General features: G+C 40.1%; 1 protein-coding gene and 1 long non-coding RNA gene across 6 annotated transcripts in view; both read right to left on the bottom strand.

Annotated features, from left to right (window-relative positions):
- The window catches only part of LOC120546870, a 48,409-nt gene extending 45,100 nt beyond the window's left edge, over nucleotides 1-3,309 (bottom strand). For 3 of the 5 annotated variants that reach the window (XM_039782112.1, XM_039782109.1, XM_039782113.1), the window contains exons 1-3: nucleotides 3,285-3,309; nucleotides 641-1,065; nucleotides 122-445 (exon numbers count right to left, since the gene is read on the bottom strand). In XM_039782112.1, coding sequence (XP_039638046.1) covers nucleotides 122-445; nucleotides 641-701 — 385 coding nt within the window. In that variant the 5' untranslated portion in view covers nucleotides 702-1,065; nucleotides 3,285-3,309. Of the gene's footprint in view, nucleotides 1-121; nucleotides 446-640; nucleotides 1,066-1,211; nucleotides 1,275-3,284 lie in introns of those variants that run through there. The other 2 variants (XM_039782111.1, XM_039782110.1) reach the window with 2 other exon arrangements.
- Nucleotides 3,310-9,849: 6,540 nt separating this feature from the next.
- Nucleotides 9,850-11,870, bottom strand: LOC120546868. The gene is made up of 4 exons (XR_005636969.1): nucleotides 11,594-11,870; nucleotides 10,776-10,877; nucleotides 10,169-10,339; nucleotides 9,850-10,012 (listed from the first exon to the last, which is right to left on the bottom strand). It is a non-coding gene; the product is annotated as an uncharacterized LOC120546868 (long non-coding RNA).
- Nucleotides 11,871-13,242: the final 1,372 nt, after the last annotated feature.

Raw genomic sequence — 13,242 nt, 5'->3', positions numbered from 1 at the left:
AAGACGGAGATTTTGTGAGAAAAGACAACAAGAGTAAAATTAACTTCATCACTGTAATCATTATGTTTCAGTATATTGTTCAAATAAGACAATTTGAAAACATTATGATGTAAATACTCACTGGTAACAGACAGAACAACCATAGTATCTGGACCTTGATGTTGTCCTGATCTGAACTGTCTGCAGGTGTAAGGACCAGCATCCTCCTCTGTGACCTTCTTTATAACCAGAGAACAGTTCTCTCTAAGACTCAGTCTGTCTGATTTAACTCTGGCTTCTTCTTTAATCTGCCCGAGTTCAAACAGCGTCACTGTGTTTCCTGAACGACTGAAGAGCCAGGTAGTACTGTTACACGTTCTCTGACCGTCTATCACATATTCACAAGGCAAAGTGACATCATCTCCAGCTCTGACAGTGAAGGAGAGGAAATGGTTTCCAGCTGCTGCTGTTAAGAAGATGAGAGAAAATAAATGTCTGTTGTGTTCATAGTGTGACGATTAGTTCACTAAACTCACCATGTTAAAAACAAAACAGATTTCTCTTAAAATACCATTTAACTAACAAGTAAGTTAAGTAAATTCAATAAGTATGATACATTTTTAATGTGCCTTCCATTTATATATGATATAAGTCTTCTTACCTGTAAAGTGAAGCAGCGGTATCAGAAATAAAGACATTTTGATCCATTTGAACTCTTCCATCGTGCTTCTCTGTGTCTCTGCTTCTTCTCTCTCTCTCGTTCTGATGCTCAGAACGGTTTCTAAAATAGTGCTTTAGTCGAGAGATGCTGCACCTACTTCCTGTAATTAGGATGTCACTTCCTTATGACTTTTAGGGTTAGTTGTAGGCTGTTTGAATTCCTTATAGACACCAAACAGCCAAAAAGGTTTTTACAATTTTCACTTTTTCATTTTTTAAATGTAGTTTTCTCATAGTTAAATGTTTCTGTGTTCATTGATCCAATCTAACGCTGCAACAAACAAACTGTATTAATCTCATATTGAATCCGGTGTTCACACTGTGTCCTGTCCCAGGGTGCATTTGTGAAACTGACATCTTTCACACCTGAAAAGACAAAAAAAGACGATTGAGGAAGTTGAGCGTGTGAAGATTATTGGTTAAGATAAATGTTTGCAGTAATGCAGCTTGTTTTCTTCAGATGGTGTTTATTAGAAACCAGACAGGATTCATGGTGATGTTTGACAGCACACATGAACACACAGCTGAAGAGTCAAACTCCTCGCCCAGCAGGATTTCACTCTTGATGTCCGTGGTGTAATATGGTGATACTGTAGCAGCTGATAGAACACACAGAAGATGAGGTTTTACTGTCTGACACCTCTTGGTTCCTCATTTTATTTTTGCAGTTTGTTTCTGAGAACTGAAGAAGAGGTGTTTGGGTGAGAATGTGGGTAACACCAGCAGCAGAGCTCTGCAGGTTTTACCCTCTAATGAGCGACAAGATAAACATCAGAAATTCTAATATTGAACACATGCGGTAAATGAGCGTCTCACAGATCTTAAAAGGATAAGGATAGTTAAGATTTTTCAGTTGTGGTTGTATGAGTTACTTCTCCATAGTCAGTCTGTTAGCTACAGTAGATGGTGGTTTGCACACCCCCAGTTTGGAGAAGCAGGCAGGAGTACCGACCACCCGCAGCGCTACCATTGGGCCCTGGTGGGCCTGGGCCCACCCATTTTAGGTCTGGGCCCGCCCCTTTTGACCCAGGCCTATAGTGTGTAGTGAGTGATTTTCATTCTAGCAGTTCATCCAATAAGCAGCCCGAGAAAAGCTTTGAGTGAAAGCTTCTCAGCTAATCAGCGGATTCTTCCCCACGTGTGGACTCTTAAGCATGCCCACAGGCTGCATCGTCACCAGCAAGTGATCCAATGAAATGAATGACGTTTGCGCGCAAGCTTTTCAAGCAAGCTCAATGAGACAGACACAGACAGTAGCTATTAGTTAGTATGAAACGCAAAGCAAAACAGCTTGTTTTCATTTAAATTCAGCAAGAACGCCTCGAGGAGCAGGAGGAGGAAACTCCTGCCATTTTAAGTAACGCGGTTACAAGTGACGAGTAAACCATCCTGCTCGGCTGCCCTCTCCCCATCAAGTCCTCCCGTTGCCACCCCCTCACACCAGCAAGGCAAGTAGGCAGTTAAGCAAACATTAACATTAGTGTCTGGCTGGCTGTATGCAGCCGTATCCTGTTTTTTTTTGGCTTATTTTAACTGGCCCATCCAGTTTTCTGGAGACCCACCTACAATCACAATCCTGGCGCCGCTAGTGGTACTGACGCAGCAGTCTGTAGTCGAGGCACCAACTGTCAAGTCCGAGTCAAGTGTTGAGGCTGTGGTGTTCAAAGCAGAGTCACCAACAAAGAGTGTGAGATCAAGTCTTAGTCGAGCCAAGGGTCCAGAGAATAGTGACTGGAGTCGGACTCGAGTCCAAGTCCAGGAATCGAGTACTCCATCAGTGGCCCATTGAAACGTTACAGACTAAATATATATAAATATCTTATATAAAAATGTTAGGTCATGACGCATTACACATAAAAGTAGTCAGAAACTTCATACAACTTCCGAGTTCATGAATGCTCAAGTCCAATTTCATAAACCCTCGAGTCCGAGTCCATGCCAGCGTCAAATCATGAGTCAGGACCGAATCAGAGTCCAGGACTCGAGCCTCTATCACTGCGGAAGCTAAGCAATGTTCTGCTGTGGACGGGGGCAGCAGCTAAATAAACGCGTAAATTCTCTCAGAAAGACTTGTAAGCTTCATTCATCTCTCTCTCTTTCCTAAACTAATCAGCTGATTCGGGGCGTTCACTTTTGAGCTAAACCCACCAGAATTGGCGATGAATTCCATGAGCCAATCACAGCATTGCATCCCTGCTTTAAAGTGCCCATATTATGAAAAAAAAATCACTTTTTCTGGGATTTTGCGGGTAGTTCTTTGTGTCCGTAAGTGCTTCCACTACTGTTGAAAATACAAATTGGCATTGAAAACATCAATCCATATTGGTACTGAGTGAAATACGGTTTACTGAAAGTGTACCCTTCAAACATCAAATAATAATCTCACAATGCTATTATTTTATTTCCCTTTGACATTTTGTATTATGATGGTTTTTCAATGTCAATCTACGTTTGCTTATGCAAACGCTTAATACTAACGCTAATGCTAACGCTAATGCTAACGCTAGCATGCTACGTCGTTCTCAATAGCAAAGCACTGCTACAACACACACAAGTTCACCATAATCTACAAAAGAACTACTTACATGTGTGCCCTCATTTAGAAGTCTCGCAGCTAATCCTGCCTTGTGACTGACCAAAGTTGGAGAAACAGGCTTTCTTTTACTGTCTCTAGAGTTAGCTAGCTGACATGATCTACATCTGAACTACTGAGCATGTGCGAGTGCAATCAAAGATAGTACAGAAGAAGATGAAAAGAGGTCTCACTCTGTAGCTAAAACAGAAACCAGGTGAAAAGAGGATCTGCAGCAGTGAGAGAGAGCTGTGCAGTACAACAACAATATGGTGTTTTTTGAAAATTAAACCATGTAAACCTATTCTGGTCAGTGGCGGTGCGTGGCAAATTTGACCGAGGAAGCCAGTGAGCTTAGTATGTATACTTGCTCCATCGTATATCTGATAAATGAGCTTTGTTTCAGGATTGTAGTTGGCAAGTGCCCGCATCACCACAGCAGTTATGGCTTCAGCATCTCGTTCAAGGCTAACGTCAAAGAAACCAAGAAACCGCTCACATATCATTCCCTTTTTATTTACGTAGCGGATAATGACCGTCAATTGGCACTTGCATGATTTATGTGGTGTCATCCACTTCCACTGCTATGAATGAGGCTGTGTTTATTTCTTTATCTATTTCTTCCTGAATAACATGAGCAGTGCTCTCTATCTATATGTCATTCTGAACTGTCTTTAACACACCCGTAAATGTTGTAGCTGATAGGCGCTCTGCTAGCGTTGTCAAACTCGGCGACAGCTTGCACCAGAGCCGCGGGAACATATTTTGAATTGGGGGTGCTGACAAAGTTTTCAGCCAAAGTCAACCACCACACACCAAACTGCAGCCATCACAATTTAATGAACTGTATAGAGATTCAATTCATATAAATAGCCTATCCAAGACCGTAATTAGTCTGCCGTGGGCTACTGATCCCGAAACACCGGGAAATAATAGACCGTTATCGCTATTCATATATAGCGATTTAATACTGTCAAGATGAAGACAAAATATCTCTATTTAATCAGTCACGAATTTGATGGGCCAATCACAGCATCACAACCCCGCTTTAAATCTGTTTCTCTCCCTGTGCTATTAGCTGTTGTTTCAGGCAACGCGGGCAACTTTGTCATTCAGACGGCTGCGTGGCTCTCGTTCCGTCTCTGTTTTGGTAAGCCTCATTCTGCCTTCCCCGAAATGCGACAAAAATCTAGTATCTGGGGATTGGTTCTCTGCGGTGTTTAAATCAGAGGACCCCAGGCTATGCAGAGAGCTGTAGTGATGGCGAACTGAAGCTTTCTGAACCAGTGAAGCTTTCAATCCAATTGTATCGAAAAAAAGGTTCAATACTCAAAGCTTCAGGACTCTATGAGGACATCTAGAGGTGAAAGGAAGAATAGCACTGTGTCACAAACTGTTTCACAGATGGCCTGGGACGCGTTGTTATGTCCCAGTGTATTGTTTGTTAATTGTATAAATAAAAATATGAGATCACGACAAAAATAAAACCGTTCCACAGATATTAGGCATGAATGTCTTTGAGTCGAAGAGGAGTACATTTTGTGTATGAATTCATGAATAAATAAATAATGACATAAATAACTATGCCTATTTGTGACCTAGCATCAATGAAAATGTCATTGCCTTCTCCACAAAATAAAACTATAAAGTTAGGATTTTGGTTGTGAACGTTTCTTGTGTTTGTAAACAAATACATCAATTTTGGAGGGAAATTAATGTAGAACAGACATTGTACACTCGTTTCTGTGATTATATTAACATGAATTTCAAAACTCCGCACCAAGATTATTTATTATTTTTATTCATAAACTCAATTGTCTGTCTTGTAAACCCGAAAATACAAATAAAAAAATCATTAAAATCATGAACTCAGGTGACGACGGGAGCTGGCTGCAGGATGACTCAATTAAAAACCACCATGAACAGTTTTTAATGTTCAATCAGACTATAACTACTCCAGAGTCTGCTCTTGAGACTTTGCTCTAATTATCGGGGCAGGATTCGGGTTTCGGGACACCTGCTTGGATTTCGGGACTGTCCCGAATTTTTCGGGACGTCTGGTCACCCTATTTGGGACAGTGATGGTGCTTATGGACAATAACAGTGCTCGTGGACAGGTCTGGGGGATATTATTGTGCTTGGTGACAAATGTGTGTGGGAATAGACATCAAATGTCATTTTTATTCAGAAACATAATTATTTCCACTGTTCCAGGGCTGAGCCTATTTCTTTTCTTACCTGCAGTAAACTCGCTATAAACTTTCTATGAACTCTCTACTCGCTATAACAATCGCTATAATAATCTCTCTATATTCACTAACTCTCCTGACTCTCCTACTGCAACAACCCACAAATACCAGACAAATACGCGCCCTGTGTCGCACTATTTTTAAAGCTTTGAATTCAACTTCGAAGCAGTCACGTGGGTGTGTGTGAAACGAAGCTTCGGACGTCACTGGTCACGTGATCATCTCAAAACGAATCAAGCTCCGATACAAAGCTTCATTCCAAATTGATTCATTTCTTCGATACATGCCTCGAAGCAGGGGGTTCACAGGTAACATCACTAGAGAGCTGTCCATAGGGAAATGTTTGGTGGCTTTCGGGATTTTTCGGGATGTGATCTGTTCCGTGTACCCGGAAAGGAGACTAATCCAAATTTGATACATGTCATGTAAACATCATATTGCGGTTTAATATTCTGAATAAGGCTTTTTTCCGAATATAGCATTTTCCGATTAAGACGTGCGATATTCCGGTATTATTTGGGTTTTAGAGGCATTCTTTGGACATATATACAGTGCATTCGGAATATGCGTCTCAATCTGGGTCTCTAATATCTGAATGAAGTGTCTTTTGCCTGCATATCAATTCATGTAGTTCTGTTCTGTCCATAAAGTATAGGGTGGAGGAAATGGTAACAGGTCCTCGCTTGCATCATCTGAGTGAACATAACCAGTTAGTTTCGTTGTTCCTGTCTTAAGTTCCTTAAACTATTGACTTTAAAAATACAAAAAAATAAGAACATGCAGAAAAAAAAAACACATAACATATTGAAACCACAAGCCTCAATATGATGACATGTCAGTTCCTCATTCTGTTGAAAGATGCACAGAATGTCACTGTTGCAATCATTTTGGTAAGCTGTAATTTTCCTCTTACGTTCTTCTGCAGAAATAATAAATGAGGCCTGTTTCTGTGTCTGTTGGACAACTATCACAAAGTCAACATGCTTCCAAAATACCTCCCTTAATGGAGGGTGCAGTCGTTGATTGATATTTTCTGTCAATACATCCAACTTTTATTGTTTAAGACATGACACATGAATCTATTAGAACACATGTATTAGTGAGAATTTGACATTTATTTTCAGCAGTGTTGTAATGTAACGGAGTACAATACTTCGTTACTGTAGCCTACTTAAGTAGAAATTTCACGTATCTGTACTTTACTTTGCTATTTAAATTTATGTCAACTTTCACTTTTACTCCACTACATTTCCTAGATAAAATGTATACTTTTACTCCGTTATATTTCCACTAAGCATCTTCGTTACTCGTTACTAAAAAATAAAATTAGAAGAAATGTGTGTTCGACTGCAATAAGGGACGTTTGGCGAATCACTGCTCCTAGATTGCATTACGCACGCTCCGCACGCCGCGCGCTCTATTTCAGCGCTTGTTTGTTGCAAACCGCCATGGAAGCACGAGCACCTACTGGAGCACCTACTGGAGGACCTCCCGTTATCGTAGACCACCAGGCTCGACATAAGCAATGGCCCGATGGCCCGGGGCCAGTAAAAACGTATGTAGGGTTGGTTGCAGCCACAGTCACTGGTGTGTGCGTTACTTCACGCAGCACATGTAGCCTACTGACTGGAAACGTTACCGAGGATTATTTACCGCCGATGGCGCAGATGAACTAACGCTACACTCGTTACTGTAAGTAGGTAGACTACAATAAAACCTCCATGATTAAAGAGTCAATACTTATCAATAACCCACGTACCTGTTCTACAGGCAGAAACACGTAGAAACCATATCTCAGTCTGCGCTGTCCACTCTCGTCCACCGCGCTGTGCAAACACAGCTCTACTCTGCAAATAGCGACTTTACAAACGAGCTAAAATGAAAGATGTCAGTTTGTAGTCTAACTGTCTTAATTTGCAACCAATCTTGAACTTTGGACAGACTCTTGCTGATTTCTAAACGAGCCATCCTCTCGCTGGAGCGGTAAACCTATGGATGTATTTAAAGACCAAAACAAATACACGTGGCTACTTAATATGCACGTGAATGACGCGTTCTTCATTGTTGACGATGTTGCCGGTTGTAGGCTATTATTTAGCAACAGAATCGTCTTATTTCAAATTAGGCATACAGGACTAATCTGAGATCATTTTCTAGTTAAGTAGCCTATCTAGTTATCATTATGGATTTTCCATGTTTTTAGGGGTTTGCTTACTAATGTAAAAAATATAGCATTAATTTAGTAAGAAAGTGAAAATATCAAGATGACAAGATGATGCGTATTAGGTATAATTTTATTTTCTTTATTTGAATGTAGTTGATGACCCCTGGTCTAGCTTTGCTGCTAATGGCACAACATCCAGTGGCAGTGGTTAGCTGGGTTAGAACCATTTTCTAAAGCATAGGTGCGGCGTATATTTTCCTGTTTTTTTGTCCTTTTCCAATCACACCTATGATATTTCTTTCAGGGCCAGTAAAAATGTAGAAGGGGCCAGGAAAACTCTGATCTACTGGGGCCAGTGGGGATTTTTTTTTATGTTGAGCCCTGCGACCACCCCGACGATAGTGGTGAACTCGGTGAACAGGGTAGTGGTGAAGATAACGTCATACACCCGTGTTGCAAGAAATGTTTCTGTACATTGATGTCAGCTCTAAACATATGCTGTTTGTTCTTTGAACTTAAGAGAATTGTGTCTGAAAAGTCCCTGAATATGCTTTATGCTTTACTATAAGAAAGCCACAATAAAAGTTCTAACCGCTTGCTTTTAAAAAAAAACAACTTTTACTTTTGATACTTAAGTACATTAAATATCAGAAAATTACTTTTGATACTTAAGTACAGTATATATCAGATACTTTAAGACTTTTACTTAAGTAATATTCTAAAAGGTAACTTTCACTTCTACCGAAGTCTTTTTCTAGTACGATACTTGTACTTTTACTCAAGTATTGCTTTCTAGTACTTTATACAACACTGATTTTCAGCAGATCATATTTTCAGTTCTAAAGAAGACAACACTGTTACTGACTCTATTCACAATCAAAACTCATTCAAACCTACTCTGTAAATGAGTAGAAACATACCCTATCAAAGTAGATTCAAATGAGTTTTTTCTGCACACATAGGGATACAAAGTGAGATCATGCTTAGCTACTTACACATTAAAAAGTCATCAGACAGAAGTCGTTCTCAGGAAGTTGTTAGTATGTTCTGAAGATTTTCAGAACTGATGCAGGAAAAGATAAAATGTTCTGAAATGTACAGCAAACTAAAATTATAAAAAAAAGGCTTTAATATCTGGCTGCAAGTGAGAGTTGCTTTAAAGGCACTGACACACCAAATCGACGACCGACCATCGGCAGAAAAGGCAGTCGGACTGATCAGTCTCCCTGAGTTGGTCAAAAAAGTGCCTCGGAACACAACGAGGCGACGCCATCTTGAGCGTACGTTCTGCGTGTGCACGAGACGTAATACGTCTCCATAACAGCAGGTGGCGCTAATCTGTATTGTCGCCCAAAAAATTAAAACCAGCAGCTGATTGGACGAACGCGTCACGTGGGTCTGGCTTCTCCCGAATTTCAAAACAGACCATAATGGCGGCTCGTTCAGAATACGAGCTCGTATTTTACGAAAATAGTTCACAAAATGTTTCTGAAAACATTTTAAGCGAGAAATAGGCCATGCATCATTTCAGATCGACAAAGGTCAATTTAAAAGATTTTCGTCAGATTTTGAGAGGCGTTTGTCACGCTCATCCTGCTCGTCATCTCCGGTAATTGGTCATTGAGTCCGACTGCCCACCGGCCGATTCAACAAGTCAAATCGGCCCAAATGAACGCAGACGGCTCCTCCGACTGACGAAGGCACGGAACACACCAAACACACTCGGGTTACCGACCTCGCCAGACTGTCCGACGGCCGATAATCGGGTTGGTGTGTCAGCGCCTTAACACAACATCAACTTTGTCTTCAAAATGATGCTGTGAAGAAATGTTTAACAGCAGTGGACTCATTTCTCTGGAGAGCTGACGTCTGTGTGGAAGTTGTTGATCAGGGGAGTATAGGGCTGGGTGATATGGAGAAAATCAAATATCACGATATTCTTGACCAAATACCTCGATATTGCGACGATATTGTAGGATTGACAATTGGTGCTTAAACAAAATATTATTTACACAATGACATTTTTGATAAATAATCATCAGAAATGTCAATTAAATGAGTGTGTGTAAAGGCAGATAAAAGAACAGCTAGAACCGTCTGAGTTCAGAAAATGACATCACTTTACTCTAATGCAGCCTTTAAAACCAGGACAAGACAACACTTAATATATTACGATTTTACGATATCCAAAATCTAAGACGATATCTATAGTCTCATATCACGATATCGATATAATGCCCAGCTCTAGGGGAGTCTGACAGAAACAGAAGGCTCTCCAACGTTTTCAAAGTTCACAGTGCCGCCATGTTCATCTCCATCACCATGCACCTGTGAAACACAAAGAAACACTTGAAGTGGAAGAAATCAATGTTGAACTCGAGCAGTCCATCATGTGTAACGACGCCTCAAACTCGCATCCCAAAAACAGGAACAGTTAAATGATAATTATTTTCAATTTTTTTTTTTTAAACATTTTTAACTCACAGTGTTGTCATCAGGTGCTCTACGGTTCCCTGGAAAATAAACCACAGTTCAGCTCCGGGCTGACACTTTGTGTTAATCAGGTGCAGAGAAGGGAAGCCTTTGTCCCCAGGGCTGTCCAGCTTTTTAACTCCCAACCTCCCTGATCCAGCATCCATTATTTCTTTTTAGAAACTGGAAAACGATGAATACAGTTCTGTCAATCAGCTAAGTGTTTAATGGTCTAATCATTTCAGATGGACTTGTAGGCCGTTATATTGTTGGTTACATTTATAATAAAACATCAGATTTTATAAACTACATGTGTTTTGTGTGCAAAAATCTTAACTTGTAAAGTAACTAGTAACTAAAGCTGTCAGATTAATGTAGTGGAGTAAAAAGTACAATATTTCTCTCTGAAATGTAGCGGAGTAGAAGTAGAAAGTGGCATGAAAACAAAAGACTCAAGAAAAGTACAAGTACCTCAACATTTGTACTTAAGTAAATGTACTTAGTTACATTCCACCACTGATGATGATTTAATGACTTTTATTACATTAGCACTTTAGTTCACCTCCTGGGCACTGCCAAAGTGCTCTTGAGCAAGGCTGGTTGGTGTGAATGTGCTCACCTCGAGCTCTGAGGAGGAGAACAGTAATCCCAGCCATTAGGAGGACTTCAGCCACATGCAGAGCCAACATGATGTAGTTCAGAGCAGACCAACCGGTACCAGCTGCGGAATAAAAACGACGTCAGAGAAGAAAGTTGATGACACAAAATCAGGAGCACGAGTCATGCTAAAGTCGGTCGCTCCTCCACTTTGTTCCAGACTGAAATATCTGGACAGCTATTGGATGGATTACCATGAACTCTTCATGATCTCCTGAGGATGATGCCTGCTGACGTTGGGGGTTCCTCTGGTTGATATTTTTGTATTTTGATTTTTTTATTTAAACATCTCAACAACTGCCAATGTAAATACAATCTACATTTTTAACCAAATCTACAAAATTTGTATGAATTACAAAAATGACATCGGGAGCAATTTGGGGTTCGATGTCTTGCCCAAGGACACTTTGACATGGGACTCCATGGCCAGGGATTGAAACCACCGACCTTCCGATTGGTAGGCAATCGCTCTACCACCTGAGCAACAGCCGGTAAATTAGAACAGTTCCCTCCTTGTGTTTGAGAGTAAACCATGCATTTTCTGTTTGGGCTGCAGAGATAACAGCTAACACCATTCATTAGCAGGCACATGTAATTAGTTTGGATCACATTTTGAACCCACTTGTAGCAACCCATTTGGCAATGGCTTGAATGTAGCGGACGTTTATTAATATCAAAAAGTTACACACTAAGGCTTTAAAATACATCAGATAATCAAACATTTGTTACATCAGGATGATGTGATGTTAAACAGCTCAACGTGTCATTTGCTTTTCTCACCTGAGGACTGAGGAGGACTGAAGGGGAACACTTTTATGGTGGGCACGTAACCATCTGTCACTTTACACTTGAGCAACTCATACGTCTTAGAAACCTGCAGGAAATGAGAAGTCGGAAAGGAGACAGTGGCCGAGCAGCCAGACTGCGATGTTGTCACGCCTCTGTCATCTGGACCCTCAAAACTCAGTTTTTTTTACCCTCATACAGCCACTTCACTGTGTGAGTACATCCATCATATGTCGACACAGAGCAGTTTAACGTCACCGTATCACTGTCCTTCTCTTCAGTCACTGATAATGATGGAGATATTGTGAGAAAAAAGACAACAAGAGTTAAATTAACTTCATCACTGTAATCATAATTATTGTGATGTTTTGATTGTTGTTTAACTTACCAACTTATTAGCTGTCTGGCCTCTGTTTGTCTGTTTTTGGGACATTTTGGATGTTGTTTCATGTGACTAATTTGCATTTCGAAGTCATGAAATTAGCATCAGGGTTTTGTTTTATCTTAAAGGATAAGACAGAAGGAACAGAGTAGAAATGGAAGAAAAGGATATGGCTGTCACTTTTTAAATTGATAATATTGGTTTCTTGACTGGTTGTTGACATAAGTGTAGCTCTAATACAGTAACAAAAGTGTGTGTGCAAAGATTTTGCAAACACAAGTTACAAATACCCTGGGGGCTCAGCCCCCCCGTCTTTCAATCCTAGTGATGTCCGTGCCCTAACCCAAACCTAACCATTGCTTAATCCTGGTGCCTTCCAGGCAGCGCTGCCTGGAAGGAGACGTTGGGGGGCTAAAAACACAGATAAACGCCTCAGTCTGTCGGATTTAGCTTTGCCGATTGCAAAAATCTGCCTTTGAATAATCAAAGCTGCTGATGCTGTGTTTCTTAATTTAATTTCGATGCTTTTGCGCTTTTTTAAATGTTTTGTCACTTTTTTCAACTTTTTTTTTTTTTAAATTCATGGTCAATAAACAGACTTTATGACACTGTCCCTCATTTTTAAGTTAGAAAAAACAGATATGAATTATTTTGACTAATAGATTTCATCATAGGATGTTGAGTGGATCACTGACTGGTTTAGTCAGGATACTGTTTTGAAACCATTTAAACAATTTTTTCAAACTTCAATGGAAGGAATCATTCATTTTACCATATCACCTACATCCATGCATCCATGTTATTTTTGTCAATTTGGTTGGAAGAAACCCATATTTCTGATATTAAAAACTTGAAACAAACAGGGTTTAAATTTGACCCGAGGACAACACAAGGGTTAACTTACTATTACTGGAAAGCAAAGAGACTAATTGTCTGTCTTGGTTAAATGAAGATTAGGTAGTAAAGTTAAATTAATAAATTAGCTTTCTTATGTTTCTGTTATTCATATACATGTGCTATGTGTCCTTACCTGTGAACTGAAGCACCAGTATCAGAAATAAAGACATCTTAGTCCATCTGAATTCAGCCATCGTTCTTCCTCTGTGTATCTCTGCTGTTCTGATTCTCTCAACTGTCCGACTCTCTAAACTGATGCATCTCATGAGGAAATCAGTATAAATATTATCTGCTGTTAAGAAAGAGGCACTTCCTCATTGTCTCATTTTTTTTTTCCTTTTGAAGGTGGAGCAAATCAACTTCC

The sequence above is a fragment of the Perca fluviatilis genome, chromosome 18 (genome assembly GCF_010015445.1).
Source record: "Perca fluviatilis chromosome 18, GENO_Pfluv_1.0, whole genome shotgun sequence".
Taxonomy (NCBI): domain Eukaryota; kingdom Metazoa; phylum Chordata; class Actinopteri; order Perciformes; family Percidae; genus Perca; species Perca fluviatilis.
The sequence above is the reverse complement of the archived record's forward strand: the minus strand, read 5'-3'. Positions and strand labels throughout refer to the sequence as shown.